Source organism: Podarcis tiliguerta (assembly GCF_965153285.1).
Source record: "Podarcis tiliguerta genome assembly, chromosome: 13".
In the NCBI taxonomy this organism is placed as follows: domain Eukaryota; kingdom Metazoa; phylum Chordata; class Lepidosauria; order Squamata; family Lacertidae; genus Podarcis; species Podarcis tiliguerta.
In genome coordinates, this window is record NC_139546.1 from 19,469,463 (window position 1) to 19,492,945 (window position 23,483).

The 23,483-nt window shown below is 46.2% G+C and overlaps 1 protein-coding gene across 1 annotated transcript in view; it reads right to left on the reverse strand.

Moving 5' to 3' along the window:
• DLX4 (distal-less homeobox 4) overlaps nucleotides 1-23,170 on the reverse strand; it is a 34,257-nt gene extending 11,087 nt beyond the window's left edge. Inside the window, exon 1 of the mRNA XM_083408440.1 lies at nucleotides 22,349-23,170. Within this exon, the coding sequence (XP_083264566.1) occupies nucleotides 22,349-22,739 (391 nt within the window). The 5' untranslated portion in view covers nucleotides 22,740-23,170. The remainder of the gene's footprint in view (nucleotides 1-22,348) is intronic.
• Between the last annotated feature and the right edge of the window lie 313 nt (nucleotides 23,171-23,483).

Here is a 23,483-nt window from a genome sequence, read left to right on the forward strand (position 1 = left end):
CTAGTCCATCTGTTGTTGTTGTTGTTGTTGTTGTTTTGCTCATTAGCATTTGATGCTGAAAACACTGCTATTCACACAAACTAAATTTTCAAATCAGCCGTTTTGTGCGTTTTTAATTAAATTGATTGATTGATTGATTGATTGATTGATTGATTGGAGTGCTTGAAATCTGGTGAATGCATCAGCACAGGAGGTGGAATCGATTTCCAAGAGGGTGGTATAGGAATCTTAATCTACCTCAGAGCCCCTGATGTCCTCAAAGACCTTGATGATGCCATCAAGCAGGATTTTGGGGCAGACACCCAGGGTCCCCCCAGTCAGCAGAATGACCAAGAGAGCCAGTTTTGAAGTGAACAAAGGTAAACCCACTAACTTCTAAAGAGAGTCTCTGCCCCCCCCCCCCATAATAGCATTGTTTGTTTGTTTTTGTTTCTGGTGGGATTTTTGGTTTTTCAGAAGTTTACAAACATACAAATACCAGACACATAACTCACAAGTAATCCAGAACAGCTATGAATTTGCCCCTCTCCCATCCTTTTGTGGTTTTTTCTTTAGTTTTAGTTTTTTTATATACTGCATTTTCCACATAACTCCCTCTTTAAGTTATTCTTTTCTTTCTCTTAATAATCATTTTTTATTAAACTGCTGGTTTTAGGTTAACCCTGCTGGTGCCAGAACTTTTCAAATATTCCACAAATTTTCCCCACTCTTTAGTAATTCTTTCCCCCTTGTAGTTTCTTATTAGACCTGTTAATTTTGCCATTTCGGCATAGTCCATTAATTTGATCGGCCACTCTTCCTTGGTTGGAATAATGTCTTCTTTCCACCTCTGGGCAAATACCGTTCTAGCTGCGGTTGTAGCATGCATAAACAATTTTATAAGGTCCTTTGGAATCTCTATATCTACCCCTCAATAATAGCATGGAGTCTGGAGTCTAAAATTAGCTAACTATACCACTGCAGTTAGGTGAAGAAAGCACTCTGCACGTGCTCAAAAGCACTGTGTTCACATGTCAACCCGCAGGTGCAAAAACAAATCTGAAAATGCCCACTGTTCCAATTCGTCACAGTTCAGTTCGTAATTCCTAAATGGAGAGGTGACACAAAAGTCTCAATTTTTATGGTAGGTGGGCAGGTTGTGGTGACTGCATGTGGCTCTCTGTGTACACTCAGGAACACTCTAGTACTAACTCCTAGGGGCTGAGATATTAATTCACAAATCTGCAGGGATTTGAGAGTGGGGCCCTAAGCTATAGCTTGTTTAGCTTATACGTAAATCAGGCACTGGCTAAGGGGGCAAGAAAATAGCTGCAGACATTTTTTTAAACCCTAAAATGACCAAGTGGATCAAATGAGTGTCAGGAACCGGGCATTCTTGCACATCCCTTACTGACTACCTCCCTTGGAAAGTGTAGCTGTCATCTGTCTTTTGAAGGCTCCTTTAAACATGCAAGTCATCACTTGGGTAGTACATCAAGCAGTGGGCAAGGATATCTGAACAGGGCTGAGATTCCAGTAACACAAACATACAAAGGCCGTCAGGCATACAGAGCATGGCTGCCTCCTCATTATACATATAAAGCCCTGCATTGTCATCGCTTCTAGCAGCTATGGAGAATCTTGAAAACTGTATAATTTTCACAGTGCCACAATGCTTCTTCCCAGTGATCTTTGTGATTCAGGGGAAAGCAGGCCAGTCGTCTGTGTGCCACTGGATTCCCATTGCAGTGGACAACAATATTGTAGAGGAAATAATCAGGGCTTACATGTTATCACAGAACCGCCAAGTTAGGATTGATATGTTCAAATATTCAAATATATTTGAATATTTCAGTTGTCATCTCATCTGTCCATCTTGTGCATTTAATTGCTTCAATTTCCTGCCCAGAGCTTGTAGTCTCTATTGATCTTCTGGAGGCTATTGCTTGCAGTGTCATTGGTTCCCACATGAACCAAGAGGAAGGGGTATTTGTCAGTGGGTTTTATGATTCCTTGCAGTCGTTCAGTTACATATAGCCATGTTCAAATATATAAAAGGATGTCACATAGAGGAGGGAGAAAGGTTGTTTTCTGCTGCTCCAGAGAAGCGGACACGGAGCAATGGATCCAAACTACAAGAAAGAAGATTCCACCTAAACATTAGGAAGAACTTCCTGACAGTAAGAGCTGTTCGACAGTGGAATTTGCTGCCAGGGAGTGTGGTGGAGTCTCCTTCTTTGGAGGTCTTTAAGCAGAGGCTTGACAACCATATGTCAGGAGTGCTCTGATGGTGTTTCCTGCTTGGCAGGGGGTTGGACTCGATGGCCCTTGTGGTCTCTTCCAACTCTATGATTCTATGATTCTATGTTTCAAAAAGTGAAAATCTGGAAACAAAAGTTTTTTTAAAGCTATTTTGAGCCAAAAACTACTTTTTCGACACTGGTTACCATACGTCTGGATTTCCCTGGACATTCCAGCGATCCCCACCCAGACACTGCAAACGATGGCCAAATCCCCACTACGTCTGGGAAATTCTGGACGTAAAGCAACCTTTCTCCAAGTGTCCCTATCTTCCAGGGACAGTCCCAGATTTACAGAAGACGTCCTGGTTTCTGATTGGATCCCGGAATGTCCCGCTTTTCCTTAGGGCATCCCTATTTTCATCGGAGAAATAGGGCATCAACGTTGAGTGAGTTTTCTGCACTCCCACAGAACTACATCTCCCAAGACCCCTTGAGAGACCCTCAACCATTAACCCGCTCTGCAGTGTCGATGTGATGATATATGGACCTTCAATGTGCTTCTTAAAAAGGTGCCCAAATCTGCTTAAGGGACTTGGAGCATTTAAACACTGTGCAAGGATTTAAGCCCTGCCGAAACACAAGTCTAATGGGCAGCTGGGAGAAGAGAGGAGGCGACAGGAGGGCACCTCCATTAACATTTTATGACAAAATAAATCTCCTTGCATAAAGGTGTTTCTGAACTGAGCATGGGATTAAACCTCTTCAACAGATAGGAAGAGAAATCGTGGTAGAAAGGGTTGAAGGAATGAACTAACAGAGCAATCTAATCCTGACCTGAAATCAGGCCGGATTTAGGTTTGATGAGGCCCTAAGCTACTGAAGGTAATGGGGCCCTTTATATGTCCAGCTGTCTTTTGTCAACAACAAATTGTCACTGGTTTTTTTGTGTTGAATATATGCTATATGGTAATTTATGGACCTAATAGGTATCTCAAGCCATTTGTACATAACAAAATATGTATTTTATCATAAAATACCTATTTTATGTAGGCACCCTATATATAGAAATGAGCAAACCAGTGATGTTTTAGGGAGCAGGCTAGCAGGCGGGGCCCATTACTTACATCATAAGAGCCTATACAACGCAAAACACTGTTGCTGTATGTAGGTTTTATATTATATGTTTTTCATCGTATATTTTGGAAATGCACATCCAGTTGTTTTATTTCCTTTAATTTTTTGGGGGGCCCCCAAGAAAGTGGGGCCCTAAGCTATAGCTTGTTTAGCTTATACAGTAACCTCTGGTTACATACGCTTCAGGTTACAGACTCCGCTAACCCAGAAATAGTGCTTCAGGTTAAGAACTTTGCTTCAGGATGAGAACAGAAATCGTGCTCCGGCGGTATGGCAGCAGCAGGAGGCCCCATTAGATGAAGTGGTGCTTCAGGTTAAGAACAGTTTCAGGTTAAGAACGGACCTCCAGAACAAATTAAGTACTTAACCCGAGGTACCACTGTACGTGAATCCGGCAGTGCCTGAAATGTTGGATGTGGTAGAAGTGTCTCCCTGCCCAGCCCTGCCTGGCTCTGATGATGGGAGTTTTCCACTGACTGTGGAGGAGCCCTGCCAGCAAGGAGGAACCCAGGCTGCCTGTCCAATGGTAGTTGGGCAGAAGCTGCTGCTAGGAGCCATTGGTAGCCATCAGAGCCTCCAGAACGGAGCATTTTGGAGGCTGGAGCCCCAGAGCAGGAACAGGATCCAGCACCTTCAGCTCTTTGGCTGAAACCGAGCAGAGTCCCCACAAAAGGTAATTTTCCAGGGAAGCTTTGGCAACCTGTAGGTACCTCTCCCTTGCCTGGCAATTCCGGTGTGGTTAAAAGGGTTTCGCTCAGAGCGAGGGCAGGAAAGGTTGCCATGAATTGGCTTTGTGATGTCAGCACATGGCAGGATCTGGTTGGCTACATGATAGCGCTGGCCAGATCTGATTGGCTACATGATAGTCCTGTGACATCCTCACGGTGGCCAAGTCTCAATCACATGACCAGGAAAAAGGAGCTCCACTTTAGGCAACAACTAGAAGGAATGATATGTTGAAACAGCTGCCAATCAGCCAGTGAACAACAGCAGAGGAGATGAGCGTAGGGGAGTTTGGAGGACATTTTGCATGCATATACAAAGCTCCACGATCAAAATGTGTCCATTTGATGCAACTCTGTGAAATTCAAGTCTGTGCCACAAAATTATATATATTATAATAAAACCATCTCTGAAGGAAATAAAATCATTATAACACTAAAGGGCTCAGTGCCATGTTACATTAAATTCAAAGTGTTCAATGTCATCAGCGTTAAGAGTAAGGATAATACAATTTTTTTGATAAGCAATATTTTATTTTAATGATAAGCAATTTTCATTGGGTTTCTTTTAATGCATAGAGGGTGCATTAAAGGACTAGGAGGAGGAAGGGTAATTTAACCCTTCCCTCCCTAGTCACAGCCCCATGAAAATCACCCACCCTGCACAGAAATTGCACTTAGACAAAAAGCCTCCATTTATGCCAAAACTTTCAACTTTAGAAATTCACATTTTCCACATCTCTCTCCTTTTTTACAGCAGTCTCATGGAGAACAGGCAATTAAAAAAAAAAATCATTTACCAACTACAAAACCTAAGGATTGTAATGCGTGGTTGATCAGCATCATTTTTCCTCCTCTGTGCTTTGGAGTTGCAAAGCCTATTCTGTTTTAACAAATCTGGTCGTCTTCTTTTTTCTAAATGGGAACAGAAAATCTAGCACACATTCTCAGTTCTTTCCAACCCGACATTGCATAAAAATTCCAGACTTGATTGTATTATGCAAAAAAATTCCTCATTATATTCCTTGTTTTTAAAAACCTGCTCCTTTCCCCCCAAGGAGGAGAGAGTAATTGAGGAGAAGAAAGCAGAGTCCAAAAAATGCAAACAATTTCAGGAAAGAGTCGCTGTCCAATCAGAGGCCTTGTTTTCCCTCATCTTGGCTTGAAACTGTGTCAGGGGAAGGAGGCGAGGGGGGAGAGGTCCCTGGGCAGTGCGGCTCTTAATTCTCACCGGGGTGAATTTTAATTAAGAAGCTCAATTGATGTGCAAAGCAAAAGACAAGCTGTTAGGCTTAACGAAGAACACTCCCTAGGCGCCTCAATAAACCACATCCATGTGCTACTGTCGAAGCCACAATAGAGAAGACAAACACTTGCAGAAGACAGAAGTTCTGGCAAGTCAGAGAAAGATTCAGGGCAGGGGAATCACACAAAAAACGGCCGCTCCCTTTAACTATCAAGATGTGCATATACACAGTTAATTATTATTTCTTTACCTATATGCCGCTTAGATGCCAAAGTGGCTTTACACGTATACGCACAAACAGTGCTTTTTTTTTTTCTTTAAAAAAACAAAAAGTTGAGGGGGTACTCTCATTTTCCTACTCATATTGAAATACTGCCTCTCACTGAGGCCAAACTTAGATTCACAAAATGTTTAGGGGTATGCGCACAAAGACACACATTTTCTCTGTGTGTTCCTGCACATACACCATACATTTAAAGCACATTGCCCTGTCCCAAAGAATTCTGAGAATTGTAGTTCAAGCCTCACCAAACCAGCACCCTTAACAAATTCTACAGTTCCCAGAATTCTTTGGTGGCCGTGCTTTAAATGTATGGTGTGCAGATGGTTTTTGAAACAACAAGAAAGCCACATGTTTTTGTTGCGTTTTTCAACTAGCAAAGAAACAAAATGACAAAGTAACACCCTGTAAGAAAGTAGCTGCTTCTTTTGGGCAAAAAAAAAAAAGTTGACTCTTCGCTTTTAAATTTTTTGCAAGTGCATTGCACAGAGGGGGTTGAGATGCCCTGTTGCCTAAGAACTGCTGTCATGGCACAAAGATGTCTGTGCTGTGCCAGAGGCTCAATGCTGCCATGATCACAAGCCTGGGGTGCATTGCCAGAAACAAGGAGGATAGTCTAGGAGAGAGATGTGGGATGGGACAAAATTCTGGAGAATTCATGTTTACCATTGTTCATTGAAGAGCATCTACCTGCAATATTGCAAGGGATCTTGGGACCCATTGCTATTGTCTCTCCAACTGCCGACTTCAGTGTGGATCCCATAGGATCCCATTTCAGGCACATACCGTATTTTTCGCTCTATAAGATGCACCAGACCACAAGACGCACCTAGTTTTTGAAGGAGGAAAACAAGAAAAAAAATATTCTGAATCTCAGAAGCCAGAACAGCAAGAGGGATCGTTACGCAGTGAAAGCAGCAATCCCTCTTGGTGTTCTGGCTCCTGGGAAAACTGCGCAGCCTGCATTCGCTGCATAAGACGCACAGACATTTCCCCTTACTTTTTAGGAGGGAAAAAGTGAGTCTTATAGAGCAATAAATATGGTAATTCCCCTATTTAATTTAAAATCATAATAGTGTCTCCCCACCTCCACACACACACAAACTTCCCCCCATCTCTTTTCAATTTTATTCTGTCTATTTAGGCAGGGGAGCTTCTCCACCCCTGCCACCTTTAATGCTTTAAAAATCAAATGTTGGAGGTTTAACTTCTCATCACAATTCTCCCTGCTTCATTCTCTCAAAACATCTTTGTGCAGCACCAAGTTAGAAGTTAAGCCCTGCTGTCTTCCCTCTCACGTTAAGAGTGCAAAGCACTGCAGTGACACAGACCTCTGCTCAGAAACAAGTCCCATTGAGTTCCATGGGGCTTCCTCCTCAGTTGGCGGGTACAAAACAATAGCCTAAGTCTGTGGTCCTAAATCCAAAATGCGGACAGGAGTTAAGTCCTACTGAAATCTGCATACTCATGCCTAAGTATAAATGTACATAGAACTGGGCTGGAAAACTGCCGTGGTTGCTGTTTAGACCATAAGATTTGGCACCTGATATGGTTAAAAGCCACCAAGACACATAAATGTTGATGGTAAAAGCATATAAATAATACTGTTGGCTAATAATAATAATAATAATACTGTTGGCTTTTTATGTTATGTAAAACATAGCCAAATGTTTGCCAATAAATCTTTCCTATCTTGGTAAGAGATCCGTGTTAGTTGATCTTAAGAGGACATGATCCATTTCATTAGCATGAATGATGCCGAGATAGAGACAGCAGAAAGAATATTAAAATCCACCAGGCAGAGAATTTAGTTTCCTAAGATAAAACTCAAATCCACACCCAAATTCATATTATTTCTGGTTCCTATCTTGCTTTCACCACCATCATCCCAATAGCGTATCCAAATAAATGTGCCTAGGGTTACAATCTTAGATACATCTACTTGGAAGTAAGTTCCCTCAAGTTCAATGGAGCTTACTCTCGGGTAAGTGGGTGCCTGAGAGTAGCAACTATTCCCTGCCACCTCCCCTGTTTGCTCTGCTTATATTGCCCTTCCCTGTAGGGCCACTGCAAGGATTACTAGGTCTGTAATTACTCTTAACACTGAGCAATATTATGTATACGCATTATGATTTTATTTGCAGCCTGATTACCATCTGAATTTCTGTATGACAAACCATACAGATGAGGATCATACCAACACTACTTAATAATACCCAGTAATAACTTTTAATAAATATTCCACTGGATCACATTTCACAGCATATCCTTGCCAATTAACAGAACCACTCCACTAGAGTAACATAGCTAGAGCTCATCCTTTCTCATAATCTTGGTTTCCTAGAACATAAATTCATAACAAGAGCTTGGACATTTTAATCCTTTGGATTTCTATCTTTATGAGCTCATCTTGGTCACCTTAGACTCCACATTCTTCCGGGGTGTGTTACTTTCCTTTATTTTTTACAATGCAAGAGCTCTCTGTCAGAGCGACACAGTAAGGCAGAAATGCAAGTGGTACAGCTTTAGCCCATCACCACAGGTTCCGGCTCAGAGAAGTTTCACCTGTTGAATTGGGCAGATAAATAAGTCCCTGTGGTTGTGTTATATTTTCACATCTTGGTAGACCAACAGGAGGACTGGACAGGATATTTGATCCAAGACAGGTGTGAGAATCTTCTAAAATGAGGAAGGGGAAGCACACACACACACACACACACCCCGGAAACAATGTGGGATCTGATCCTATGCATCCTTACCGGACTTTATGAAAGGGGCGGACTCTGTCGCTTTTGCAGTAATCAAACTTGGAATGAATTCACCTGATCCACATTCCTCTCTAAAAGGATTTACAGAAACCTGAAGCAGCAACTACCAGTTGCGTCAGACACCTTCTAAAGACACAGGTTTCCGTTTCTCCTGGGCCATAAAATTGAATCCCATTTTTATTTTTCGAAATCCCCCAAATTCTGATTTTATATGACTTTATACTACAGTTTTTTATGTTGTATCGGTTATTTTCTTAAAAAAACAACAACACAATAATAGTGTTCAATTTTTAATGCTGTACAGCACTTAAAGCTTCTTTTTAAAATATTAGTATTAAAACTTGTGTGGGGGGGGTGGGGGTGTGTGTGAAATAAATAAATAAATGACTCAAGCACTGCACTGACTTGGAAAAAACAACAACAATGGCAACTGGGGTGATGGGATTCAGGTAACGTACAGAAAGTAGGAAGAAGCAGACCTGCCTTTCAAGTCTAAGGCTGCAAATTTATGCACACTTACTCAGCAGCAACTTCCACTGAACTCAATGGGGCTTGTTCATGAGTATTCATGTACAGGCTTGCATTATAAAGCTGCAAAATACTATGCATGCTTGTCTGGGCTGATTTCTGACTAAAGGCAGAGCCACACTGCACAACTGCCATTACTTGGGAGTAAGGCCCACTGACTTCCAAAGAAATACCGGTAAGCTTAAAATGGAAAAGCTGGGATCCTAGCAGAATTCCAAGGTAGGAATTATTTAGAAAGGATCAGAGCCCCCCTCCCCCCCGAACTTGAAGCATGGGAAGTCCCCCCCAAAAATTATAATTTGGCAGAATATTTGGACTATATGATTTGTATAATTTGGAATATTTAATGTGATTGGATTGGATTGTTAAAATGGAAAATGTAATTAAAAAATTATTTAATAATAATAAAAAATGAATTATTTAGAAAGGGTCTGAAAATTAAACTGCCAGTAATATCATCATGCCCTTGTACAAATCTAAGGTGAGACCCCCATTTGGTAGGTCATGAACAGTTCTGGCTGCCTCATCTCAGGAAGGATATTGCAGAGATGGAAAGGGTTCAGAAAAACACAACCAAAAATATCTAGGGGATAGAGAAAACTCCACCATGAGGAGCAGCAACAAAACTGCTAGCACAAGTGCAAAGCTAAGCATTAGATGACCAAGGGGTTCCTTCCAATTCTTCAGCTGGAATTAAAGGTAAAGGGACCCCTGACCATTAGGTCCAGTCATGACCGACTCTGGGGTTGTGGCGTTCATCTCGCTTTATTGGCCGAGGGAGCCGGCGTACAGCTTAGGGTCATGTGGCCAGCATGACTAAGCAGCTTCTGGCAAACCAGAGCAGTGCACGGAAACGCCATTTACCTTCCCGCCGGAGCGGTACCTATTTATCTACTTGCACTTTGACGTGCTTTTGAACTGCTAGGTTGGCAGGAGCAGGGACTGAGCAACGGGAGCCCACTCCGTTGCGGGGATTCGAACCGCCGACCTTCTGATCGGCAAGTCCTAGGCTCTGTGGTTTAACCCACAGCGCCACCCGCGTCCCTTACTGCTGGAATTGGGCAGGGTATAAACAATAAAATTATTGTTGTTATTATTAATACAATTCTAAGATTCTAGGTTTTTTTGCTTTCTTTTTTAGTTTTTTTGGGGGGAACCCTAGAGTAAAGGAGTACATGATGGAACTGTGTAACATTTTTTGCATGGAATGGGGGAAGTGGATAATAAGGAGCAATTTTTCCTCCTCTTGTAAGGTTAGAACCCAAGGCCACCCCAGCCAGCAAAGGGGAATAAATTTAACAGGTAAAGGTACCCCTGCCCGTACGGGCCAGTCTTGACAGACTCTAGGGTTGTGCGCCCATCTCACTCAAAGAGGCCGGGAGCCAGCGCTGTCCGCAGACACTTCCAGGTCACATGGCCAGCGTGACAAGCTGCATCTGGCGAGCCAGCACAGCACACGGAACACCGTTTACCTTCCCGCCAGAGTGGTACCTATTTATCTACTTGCACCCAGAGGTGCTTTCAAACTGCTAGGTGGGCAGGAGCTGGGACCGAAAGACGGGAGCTCACCCTGCCGCGGGGATTCGAACCGCCGACCATGCGATCGGCAAGTCCTAGGCGCTGAGGTTTTACCCACAGCGCCACCCAGTTCCCACTAAATTTAACAGCATGTGGTTTAAAGCACAACATTCCTGTAAGATGGTGCAGCGATGTTCACCAGCTTAGATGGCTTTCAAAAGGAGAGACAAATTAATGGAAGTTAAGTCTTTCCATGGCTACTAAACATTATGGCTATGTTCTATGTCTGCCACCAGAGGCAGTATGCTGGGGACGAGAGAGGGTAATGGAGCAGGTTGTTCTGTTTGTGTGGGCATCCCATAAGCACAAGGTTGGCCAGCTCTGACACCAGGAAGCTAGATTAGAAGGGGGTTTCGGCCTGAGCTTGTTTCATAGAATCATAGAGTTGGAAGGGACCCAATGGTCATCTAATCCAACCCCCAGCAATGCAGGAATCTCAACTAAAGCATCCACGACAGATGGCCACCCAAGCTCTGCTTGAAAACCTCCAAGGAAGGTTTTCCTCGAGAGCAAGCTGCTCTGGACTTCTAGAACCGGATAGGGATCGCGACGAAAGGCTTACAACCCTATCCACACTTAAAGGTAAAGGTACCCCAGACCATTAGGTCCAGTCGCGGACGACTCTGGGGTTGCGGCGCTCATCTCACTTTATTGGCCGAGGGAGCCGGCATTTGTCCGCAGACAGCTTCCGGGTCATGTGGCCAGCATGACTAAGCCGCTTCTGGCGAACCAGAGCAGCGCACGGAAACGTTGTTTCCCTTCCCGCCAGAGCGGTACCTATTTATCTACTTGCACTTTGACGTGCTTTCGAACTGCTAGGTGGGCAGGAGCAGAGACCAAGCAACGGAAGCTCACCCCGTCATGGGGATTCGAACTGCCAACCTTCTGTGGTTTAGACCACAGCGCCACCCATGTCCACACTTAAAAGATAAAGGTAAAGGTAAAGGGACCCCTGACCATAAGGTCCAGTTGCGGACAACTCTGGGGTTGTGGCGCTCCTCTCGCTTTACTGGCCAAGGGAGCCTGCGTACAGCTTCCAGATCATGTGGCCAGCATGACTAAGCCACTTCTGGCAAATCAGAGCAGCGCATGGAAATGCCATTTACCTTCCCACTGCAGTGGTACCTATTTATCTACTTGCACTGGTGTGCTTTCCAACTGCTAGGTTGGCAGGAGCTGGGACAGAGCAACGGGAGCTCACTCCGTTGTAGGGATTCGAACCTCCGACCTTCTGGTCGGCAAGCCCAAGAAGCTCAGTGGTTTAGACCACAGCACCACTGTGTCCACTTACGCAGGAGTAAATCCCGACGTAGGCGGTCAGATTTACTCTTGAGTAAAGGATGCAGTCATTTCTCGGGACTGTCAAGCCCGGGAGACCTTCGTTCCCGGTAAACAAGCGTCGGTTCTGGCTGTCAATCCCGGAGTCGCAACAGATCTCAAAGTAAACAAGCCGCAGTCACTTCGGGAGCGGGAGCTTTGCAGGTGAAGAAAGTTATTTGTTCCAGGGCCAATAATTGCATGGAGTGCAGGGTGTTCGGTTACCTGGGCCCGCCCACGTGGTCCTCCCCACCCCTCTTCTTCCCCTAAGGAAATTTGTAAGAATTTTTTTTAGGGCTGTACTTTGTTGATCTCAGTTAAAACACACGCACACAGTTTCACCAAGAAGATCCTCTGTTCAGGTTTTTTTTCTTTTCTGTTGATACCAACACAACCGGTTGATGTTATCAAATAAACGCGATCGGCCTTGCTTGGTTAAACCAAAATACCTGGATTCAAATGGATTAATAATAATAATATAAACACAATTTGCGGAGGTGGGGACTCCGAATTTCACTAATTTAACTGCAGGCTCCAGTTTAACTGGCGAGTATTGGGCACGAACCTTTATTAAATATAATTCGCTTCTCCCTCTTTTTTTTTTTTTTTTTGCCAGTTTATTCTGCAACCGACCACGTGCTTACGTGGGAGCAAAGCCCCTTGAACTCAATGGGGCTTACTTCTGAGTAGACTGCTCCTGTCCGCTCCTTTTCTACCGGAAACGGTCCTCAGAAGGAAATGACAAAGCGATCTACTCCGAAATCGCAGGCTTTTCTACTGAGAAGGAAGCCCCATTTGTTTCCTATGGGATTTACTCCTGAGTAAGAGCGCGCGGGGCGCGCAAACTGCGCTCTCACTCCCGTTGGACTCAATGGGAGTTATTTGCGCGTAAACGCGCGTAGGAGCGCGCTTCTCATCTGCTTGAAATCGAGCAGTGCAAAACAGCGGGGGAGTTCTCCTGCGCAAACCCCGCCAAAGTGAAAAGTAAGCTCTCTTTCCCCTCCTTAAAAAAATAATAATACACAATTCTTGTGGTTTTATAAACCGGTTGAAGACGCCGCTTGTCTTTGATAGACGAGGAGAGACCTAAATAATGACCGCCTACACGCAATCCACGAAGTACGAGATGTCAGCTAGTCAGAAAGATTAAAGTGCCGAGCCCTTAAGGAATAATTTAAGTTGAAAAGAAAAATCAAGGCGCCTGACCCTGTGTCTACGTTAAAAAAAAAAGTTTAATAAATATAAACACGAAGGAAAAGAAAATGGAACACCGCCCCTCCAGTCAGTCTAAGAAAAGCCTTAATATTTCTCCATCAATTAGAGCACGCGTAAATCTGGATTGAGATTAAGGCTGCAAATGCTATATTTAAGCACACCATTTACCTGGGAGTAAGTCCCAGGGAGTCAAATGGGGCTTGCTTCAGAGTAGACAATGGCTGGGGTTTGAGGAGTTGCCATCGAAATCAGTTGGAACTAAGCCGTGACTTGAGCGATTTAAATTGTTAAGACTGTAATTCAAGGGGACCAGTTCGGTCTGGATCCAACCGATGATTTTATTTTAGTTTATCGTTTGCCAGATTTTGCTTGGATGGCTGTGTTCTGTTATGCTGAAGGATCTGCTGGGTGGGGGACGTGGATTGGCTGCGTGTGTGTACACGAGGATCGAGGCCCTCAGAAACTTAAACGGGGGAAGGGGGAGATTTGAACGTGTGCGTGAATATATAATAGATATAATTTCTAATACATAATTATTATATTTTATTGTTATTGTTGTTATTATTATTGTGCTATATAATGGAAATTTTACCTAAAATCCTGACGTTTCCCACAACGTTTATGACCAGAAGTGTCTCTGATCGCGAAAAGTAAAAGCCAGTTATGGACTCCTTTGAGTAGAAAAATCACAAGCGATCGGCGTAAACACCGACCTTGCACGCGCACAATTGATTTTAAGAGACCGTCAAGGTGACGTCTCGGTGCACAAATCCGCCGGTGGTTCTCCTGCAAATCAACCTCGCGCTCTTGCGCAGGAGAACTTCCCGCCGGAGCCTACAACACAGGTGCCTCCCATCCCAGGCGAAGTTGACCGTTTCCCCGCTGTCTCTAACACTGGGGTTGGTAAAAAAAAAATGGGGGGGGATCACACCCGACTAGCCGCTTCTTAAACTCTTGATTCTCTAAAGCAAGAAATCTCGCCTGCCAGTATTGAAACACAGATGCCGAAGTCTTGATTTTAAAGACTTTGGAGACCGCCTTTCGCTGCACAAAAAACAAGGCGGTTGACAAAATAAAACCAATACCGTAATAAAACCAGATATCTGAAGTTTAGCAGAGCCAGGGCGATGAATCATTCCCTGAGAGAACATGTAAGAGTTTTTTTTTGGGGGGGGGGGTGTTGTTTGTTTCGCTAGGTGGGACTAACACACCTGCAACCACAGGTGGCTGTCGTGTTAATACATTATTATTGTATATTATTATTAATATACAACAATAAGGAGAGATGACTGAGTGGGACCATTGGCTCACCTAGCTCAGTATTAAATATAATGGCTGGCAGGGTGATTTCAGCATGGAGATTCTCTCGGTCCTGCGTAGAGATTAATATTTTATTATTATTATTATTATTATTATTATTATTATTATTATTATTATTATTGTTGTTGTTGTTGTTGTTGCATTTATTCTAAGAGATTGTCGTACACTTGGATTCTGCCAAGCCGTCTTGAAATTGAAGGGGGCTTCCGATGCGTGCGTTTGGAAGAAAGATCTCAGGGCCTTATTCATTCATTTTCTAATTTAAAAAAAGGGAGGGGGCGAGGAGAAAGTCTGGAAACGAAAGCGCCCTTCAAGAAACTTTTAACACATCCAGAGCGGTCGCTCGGATGATTCATGGAAATAACGATCCGTCGAAAGCGCAAACCTGCAGCAACGATTAGACTGCATGAAATCATCTTCATTTCACCATGTCAGGTTTTAAATCGAGATTTTAATTAGCCAGGTTTGAGGACGCTCAGGAATTGGAGCTGCGGATTAAATGGAACCCTTGAAATTAACCACATAAGAGCACTTTTCTCCTTAAGGAAGAGCGTGCTTTGCCAGCCGGGAGGAACCACAAGACGAGCCCAAGAAACCGAGCAGAAAGAAACGAAGCAGCGAAATTAACCTGATATTTAACACCGCCTAAACTCCAGGCCTTCGGGGGGAGGGAATGCGCAGCGGGTGGAAACGGCGGGGGTTTAGGGTTCGCTCCAAAACGCGCGCGCACAAAGCCAGATCGCTGCTTTTAAAAAACGACAGGTGAGCGATTTCTTCTTTCTTAAAAGCGCTCTTTAGCTCGGATCGCCTCTGCTCCACTAAAATGATCTACAGGGCGATCCCGCGCGCGCTTCCTCGGAAGCAAACCCTCGTGCACGCGCAACGAGGGTTTTGTTTTTAAGCCTTCTGCTCCTCACGGCTCCTTTCCGAAGGAAAAATAAAACGGAGAGGTTATTAAACGGTTTAAATAAATTACTTGGGACGCACTGGCCGAAATTATTCCATGCGGTGTCTCAATTCTCCGCGAACGTTTCTGGGGTTGCTGGGATGAAGCCAAGCGGACTCCTGGCCTCGCCTTTTACTTATTCCAGGGACCGGTGTGTTTTCTGCCAAGCTCTTCCGCAGTAGGCGTAGGATCATGCTTTTATAATAATAATAATTTTAAAAACCCGATTCAATTCGGGTTGTCTTGCCTTTCCATGCCCCAAAACTCATTGCACTGGCGGATTCGATTTTAATGCTGATTTTAAACGCCCTCACCTGCTGAAGCTTAAATATAAAAACATCAAAAGGGCCGCTATGTTGCCTATTTTCTTCTTCAAAGCCAGAAAACCAGGACTTGCCAGGGTTCCGCGCTAACGTTGTGTGTGGGTTTTTGGTGGTGTTGTTTTTTACATTTCCGACACACCGCAATTTATGGCACACAATTAATTTTATTATTATATAATTGAACGTCTTAATACCACATTTATTATTGTATTTGTTTTGAAAGGGATTTTGCAGCCGCCTCTTCAGCCGCCTCTTCCCCCATACCACAAGCCTGTAATAAAAAAAATCAGCCTCCCTTGGGGGAAAAAAATCATTGGCGTCAACGTTTATTGGTTTTAAGGGCTCTTGGTGAGTTGCGTTTTAACGCATTTGTTTGTAGGCCGCCTTGGGAAGCTTCGGGGTGAAAGGCGAATCATTAAAATAACAACGACAACGGAATTATCTTCTAGGATTGCTTTTTGAAGCCAGGCTTCCCCGCCTTCCCCGGCTCATACTACATTCTACTCGGAAGCAAGTCCCACTGCATTCAGTCCAACCAAATGCACACAGGATTGCAGCTTTAAAACAACGCGATCCTATGTACAGGTCATTTGGATTCTCCCAAGCGTTGCGGTACTGGTCCGCAGCCCTATTCCTGCGCAATCCGCTGAACTCAATGGATTTACTTGCGAGTAGACGCGCATAGGGTTGCACAGTTCCTCTTCTACAAGCGCGCACCCGTTTAAAGGGAAGCGATTTGTGGAAAATTGCGCGCTCCGACGCAATGCTTTCAAACCATTTTCAAATATTGTTTTTATTAATGATTTCCTTGGGTTACAAAAGTGCGTACATTGTCTCTGTTTTCAGATCAAAAAGTCCTTTCTACAGATCAGTTGTATTCTATGTGAGATATTAATAATTCTCAGTATCCCAACAGAACTGATTTGACAGCCTTAACGCTGCCGTGCCACACACTTTACCTAGGAGTAACCCTGTTTAAGTCCATGGGGTTTACTCCTGAGGAGAACAGGAAGGTCCGACCTGCTATTCAATCAGATTTGCAGGGCAAGGCGGATTGTATACGTGCGCGCGCATTGTAATCCGCCTTGCTCTGCAATCGTGATTACACTCGGTGTAAAAACAATTCTAATAAATCGATTACGTTGTTTCGCTAGACTGACGCGGCCACCCTAATCCCATTTACCTAGGAGTAAACCGCACGACAAAGGAACCACTTCTCCTCCAATTTGAGAACTAATTTCCCTCTTGCCTAACGAAGAGCTCTGTGTCATTCGAAAGCCGCCACAAACTCCTGCTTCTAACCAACAGCAACTGGTGCCATCAAAAGCCAGGACCGTTTGACACCTCTTAGCTGACCGCGCTTCGTCAAGAAATCTATTCCTGGGATTTCAGCCGGACTTTCTCGCCAGGAAGCACGTTTAGGATCGCGCGCAATCAGGGCGCAACCAGGCGGCCTAAGTCTTACTGATCTCAATGGGCGTGGGGAGTGGGGAGGCGCGCGACCTACTCAACATAGGGCTTTGGGGCCAAGTCCCACTGGACTCAGGAGGCGCTTACTTCCGAGTAAACTGGCCCAGCAGCGAGCTGGGAAGCGCCGACGGATAAGGCGATCCTTTCTGTCTTGAGGCAGCGTTCTGGGTAACTCTGGGGTGGCTGCAACAAAAAGAAAACCGAGGCCACGTGTTTTGTGTGTTTGCGCGTGGGGTGGGACGGAATCCTAGGAGCGGTTTTTTCTCCGCTAGCTGCGCCAGCTAGGAAGATCCCTCGTAATTTTGGGCTCTTGGATTGCATGATTAAGCGATATGGCAGCGGGTTGCCCCCGTGGCAAGTAGTAATCATCGCATCCTCGAATTTGGAGCGCCGCGGCGCGTTCCGAAGCTCATTAATTAAGCCGTCGGTGCGTGCGATCTACACCGGCCTAATAAATCGAAATTGCTCTTCAGCCGGGCAGCGCTTGCAAATGGATTTCCGTGGTGCTGCAATTCCGCCTCAAATTACCATAAAGACATCTTCTATCTCCCTTGCTGATCTTGACAGGTGCCAATTAAAAAGCGTGTTTGGGGGGGGTGAGGGCTGGGGATTCAAATATATAAACAAGACACGCTGCGAGGAAGCGAATTATTGGCTATAATTCAGGGCTTCTTTTGAAGAAGCGGCGCGGGGGGTGTTGAGAGCTGCCTGGACTCCTCGTTTCAAGTAGGGCAGCCTACTGTTCTTCGGGGATGACGGAGAAGCACTCTGTGCATGCTCAGACGCACTGTTATTGCTTGGGCAGTCAAGGGGGTAGTAAGTCAACTCCTCCGCATCTCCAGCTATTAAGATGAGAAGCGTTGCTTTGTCTGTAAATTTAATAGCATACATATTCCTTGAATATAAACAATGCATATTCCTTGCTTGGGTAGCGGAAAACGCAGAGCCGAGAGAGCCAAGCGCGGGAGCCCATCCGTTTCACAGCTGTGTTTTTTACCACTCAGGTCCTAGAGCTGTACTGAAAATGGCAATATATTACAAACATTCTGCTACGGCGACTGGAGATGTAAGAATTGGTGCAATCGAAAAATCCCAAGTTCACACACTTAATAATCAAGAAACGAGTCAAGTCTAACTTGGATTTTCCCCAAGTTTAGCATTATGGACCCAGATTCACAAAAAAAGTTGAACAGAAACTCCCATGGAAGGGGGCTAATTTTATGGGTTAATTTCCGTAAAGACTATCTTGCTGAAAAATCTGTTTCTAAAGCATTCTTTTTTCAAAATAAAAATAAACCTGTAGCTGATTCAAGAATATTCTTATGCATCTTTTTAAATCTTATGCATAAGACATCATTTTACCACTGCACTCTTAAGCACTCACCCCGCTCCAATTCATTAACATAGGAAGTGGGGGGGGGGAGGACTGGCTTGGAATGTCCTCTGTCTAAATCACATTTAAATAAAAAATTAAAAGTATAAAAATTAGCATTTCCATTTCAGATCTAGAACAAAAAATCTAAACAACAGACAATGTTTTCAGTTACAGCGTTCATATGTTTCCCATTTATGAACCACCGGATGACTTTTAAATGGCTTTTTAGAAAAAGAAAAAAAGAAAGATCAATTGCTTCTTTTAAATCCAATAATAATTTTGCAAAATGCAGCAGGCCCTAAAACAAACAAAACATCTCCAAATCATCCTTTGCAGTTCAGTGTCTCAGGAATGAATCCATCTAACATTCTTTTTTATTAGGTTTGGGAGCTCAGTTGAAAGCCAAGTTGGTTGGGGACGGCATGCAACAGAGAAGCCCCTTTGCAATGCAAAACATGCCAGAGAAATATTAATATATTTGCATGCCCTCTTTGGAAGAAACCAAGTCAAGCAGTTTCCTATTAAAGGATTCTGCAGAGTTTGCCTCGTTGTCTGAGAAAGCATCTGGGTTTTGTCAAAATTATTTAAAAGCTACCCAGAACGGATAGGGACTCATTCCAATGATATCCCTTGATAGTATGTCAGAAGGAGGGGGGAGGAATGAGAAAGAAAATTGTCCATCAAATGTGTCAAGGAGGAGCTGTGAGTGGAAGAGATATAGGTAAAGGGACCCCTCGCCATTAGGTCCAGGCGTGACCGACTCTGGGGTTGCGGCACTCATCTCGCTTTATTGGCCGAGGGAGCCGGCATACAGTCATGACTAAGCCGCTTCTGGCGAACCAGAGCAGCGCACGGAAACGCCATTTACCTCCCCGCTGGAGTGGTACCTATTTAACTACTTGTACTGGCGTGCTTTCGAACTGCTAGGTTGGTAGGAGCAGGGACCAAACAACTGGAGCTCACCCCATCGGGGGATTCGAACTGCTGACCTTCTGATTGGCAAGTCTGTGGTTTAACCCACAGCGCCACCCGTGTCCCTGGAAGAGATATACCCCCCCCCAAAAAAAAATTACAAAAGAAAAGTTTTCCTAAAGTACTGGGGATGGAACATATCTCTCCCTGCATGGTGGGGCCACAGACTGTACCCTATTTCTGACAAAGCAAGTGTGTGTGTGTAGCATCCTGTCTTGGAGTTGAGGAAGTGCCTTGGATCAAAAGGCACTCTGCCCATGTGCAAAGGGCAGACCAAACTGAAAGCAGCCAGGGCTCAGCCCCAGAACATCAGTCTAAGGGCTGCCATGAGGCCTGCTGGGTGGCTCAACCTCCCTCATCCTCCTGTGGCAAGTTATTTACACAGCACCATCCAGGTACATGGCACTTTTACAGAGCAATACAATCAAGAGGCAACCAGGCCTTGCCTGCAGGCGCTTTCGATCTGAACAGAGCAGGAAACAGGAGAGGACTGAACAGAAGAGGGTTAACAAAGGGTGATTGTGAACAACTGCAGTTAGGAGAGCTCCAGCTTCAGGACGAGGACTAAAGGGGTTGCCAAAAGCCTGCACACCACACATCTAAACCCCTCCTATCCTCTTTTGCCTATGTACCTTTTCTGTGGCACTTGTGACCCTTCTGACCATTTCCCAGACAGGGAGACTGAGGCAGAAAGACCAGGGCTTACCCACACCAAGCTATGGGTTAAAGGAGAGGTGCAACAGTATCTTGGGCCTGGAAGGACACTGGGGGTAGGGGAATCGATCTCTCCAAAATTTCCCTCCCCCACCTCCAACAGTCCTGAGACATGGATATTCCTGTCCAAATACTCTTAAGTGTATAAGAATAATAGAATTGTAGAGTTGGAAGGGACCCAACGGGGTCGTCTCATCAAACCTCCTGCAATTAAAGGTAAAGGTAAAGGGACCCCTGACCATTAGGTCCAGTCGTGACCGACTCTGGGGTTGCGGTGCTCATCTCGCTTTATTAGCCGAGGGAGCCGGCGTACAGCTGCCGGGTCATGTGGCCAGCATGACTAAGCCGCTTCTGGCGAACCAGAGCAGCGCACAGAAACGCCGTTTACCTTCCCGCCAGAGTGGTACCTATTTATCTACTTGCACTTTGACGTGCTTTCGAACTGCTAGGTTGGCAGGAGCAGGGACCGAGCAACGGGAGCTCACCCCGTCGCGGGGATTCCAACCGCCGACCTTCTGATCGGCAAGTCCTAGGCTTTGTGGTTTAACCCACAGCACCACCCACGCTTCAAATACATTTGAAGACAACCGTAATGATTTTAAAAACCAAGAAATAACAACCAAGAAACCAAATACTATCCTATTTATAAAGGGTGTCAGGAGCAGAGGAACTTATCTCCAGTGAATCCAAGACCCCAGTTATGTTCAGCTAACTGCAAAGTTTGTTGCCCCAAGAGGAACGCTCGTTGTCCATAGAGATTTATTCATGTCAACCTACTCCTGGTGATGTTTTTGGTGCCTGTCAGGTGGGTTGCCCCGTGGGGCAAATGCTCTAGGAGCCCCTCCCATGAGCCTCTCTGCAGCTGGTGGCCAGAGGGAGAGGTTTATTCCAAGTAAAGTGTCTGTATGCAGTTTTGGTGGACGGCAAAGAGACCTGCAAACTGCAAAGGAGGTGCAAGGAGCTGTACAGCACAGTCCTTGTACAATCCCAGTGGGCTTCGGATTTGCATTTTGCTCTGCACCTAAGAACACAACTGAATTTGTGAAGCTGCCAACTGCTTCTCTACGGCTGTAGGCCGGTGGGTTCCATCTAACCAAGTCCATTGAAATTAGTGGCTCTCAGTTACCTATGCCCAACAGATCTACTCTGAGTACAGCTGGCATTGGGCGGAAACCAGGTGGTTTTCCTAGAGGGTATACAAAAGGTAGGGTCCTCTGCAACACCCCAATCAGTGGGTGTTTTCGACAAGTGATCGATGCTAGTTCGAGATCCCCACACTTGCGAATGTTGACTGATACAAGGCAGAAATTAAGAGTGTGAGAGATCAGGTGTTAAGCCATCGGGACATTGGACTCAGTGCAGGCTTGACATTGCATGAATCCTAAATCCGATTTAAAGTTCACCTCAAGTTCTCACTAGGTACCCCTCCCCATCCTCGCTGATGATACCGGGGCACGGGGGTGCCAACTTGAATCAACTATTGCGGGGGGGGGGGGAGGCAGGTAAATCCCGCCCCACATAATCGATCACAAGACAGAGCAGGCACAGTATTTGAATGGCAATGCCCATTAAGGGGGGGGGGAGGACCTTCAAATACTTTATTGGGGGGACCGAAGGGACCTCGGCGCCTAGCAGTTGGCTCCTTTGCCGGGGCAACATTTTATTTATATGCGTGTATGTATTAAATGCGTGTTAAATGGGGGTTTGATGGAAAGGGGAAACGAATTGACCAACACTGTCAAATTTGGCATTAGAAGCCACCGGAGACATAGCATCTTTCCCCCCAAGTTCTGCCCCCCAGTTAAAAGATCAGCTCCCCCAACTCATCGCTCTCCCTCGCTTCGAAGTCACGTCAAGGCATCCACATTCGCGACCCCTTTACTACGTGTCCTTTTCAGGCTTTTTGTGCTTGCCCGCGGAAATCGGGGGCCTTGCAACCCCTGGCAGTGACCTGCGCTTATGCCAAGGCTCCTTACACTAGGCAAGCAAGCCCCCTTCCAGCAGTTTACTCGTCACTGCGCCGCAACCCAGCCCTTGATCCGGATCGCCGACAAACCGGATCGGCGACCGTGTGAACGGCCTAGCCGGCTACTCCGGATCAAGTCAGAGAAAGACTCCGCGCCGGGGGTGCTTTCGCTGCCCCAGAGGGATGCTCCTCTCCCCTTTCCCACCCTTTCAAGACCTCCTCCCGTCTCCAAATCAGCCAGCCTCGCCTTACCCGTCTCCTCCAACCTCGTCCCGTGTCCCAGGGCGCTGGAGGTCTGCTGGTAAGGCGAGTACGAGGCGCCGTGGTGGTGATGGTGGTGGTGGTAGAAAGCGTGGTGGGGGCTGCTGCCGGCTGCCCCGGGGTAGGGGGCGTAAGCCAGGGGTCTGCCGTACGAGGCTGCGCCGGGGGGGAAGGCGCCGCCCCCACCACCGTCGTGCGGCGGCGGCTGCAGCGCTTGCAGGGAGTAAGGGGGCGCCAAGCCGGGTTGCTGCTGCTGCTGCTGTTGCTGGTGATGGAGAGGCGGAGAGGGAGGTGGGGGGCCGAGCCCGAAGTCCAGGAAGGACGCCTTGGACGGGTCCGGAGGGCCCAGCAAGCTCTCGGCCAGAGAGTTCATCGTCATCATCCAAAACTCGGCGGGGCTGGCGGCAGCCGGACGGAGCGGGCAGCGCCCAGGCGCAGCCGCATCCAGAGGAAGCCCCCCAGGAGCTGGGGCGGAGCGGGGTGGGGTGGAAGGGACTACCGGGTTCCCGCAGAGGATCGGCGGCTTCTGGGGGCGGCAGCGGCGGCGTGGGGCCCGGACAACCTCATGCCTGGGGCAGCGACTCCTTCCTCCTTGCCCAGATCAAGCCAAGACCACCGCCACTGCAAGTATTGTTATTATTATTATTATTATGACTGTTATCGGTACTGATATTGATAACGCCGCCGCCGATCGCTCACGTCCAAGCAGCGAGCTCCACTCCTCGCCTCTTCCCAAAACAATAAAGTCCCCCGCACTAGCGCCCTCTCGCCCAGCCAGCTTCCCGCGAAAGAGACGGCGAGCGCGAAGAGCTGCCTAAGGGGGCGGGGTAGCTCCCTTTCCGCCCTCGCGCCTCCATTCCGCCGCCTTTCATCTCCCCGCCGAGCCCCGCCCACCGCCTCGCCCGGTTGGCTCGGGAGGCTCAGTGACGTCACGGAGCCCCCTAGGGACACCCCTCATTAAGCGCCGGCTTGAAAGGCAGCTGTTGTTGGGATGAAGCCCCGCCTACCTCCTGCCTTCTCTCTCTCTCCCCCCCCCCCTTGCACCCGCGACACACACGCACAGGGAGCCTAAGTTAGGGATGCAGCAGCGACAGGTTGGGGCTTGTCCTATTTTCCTCGCCCATCT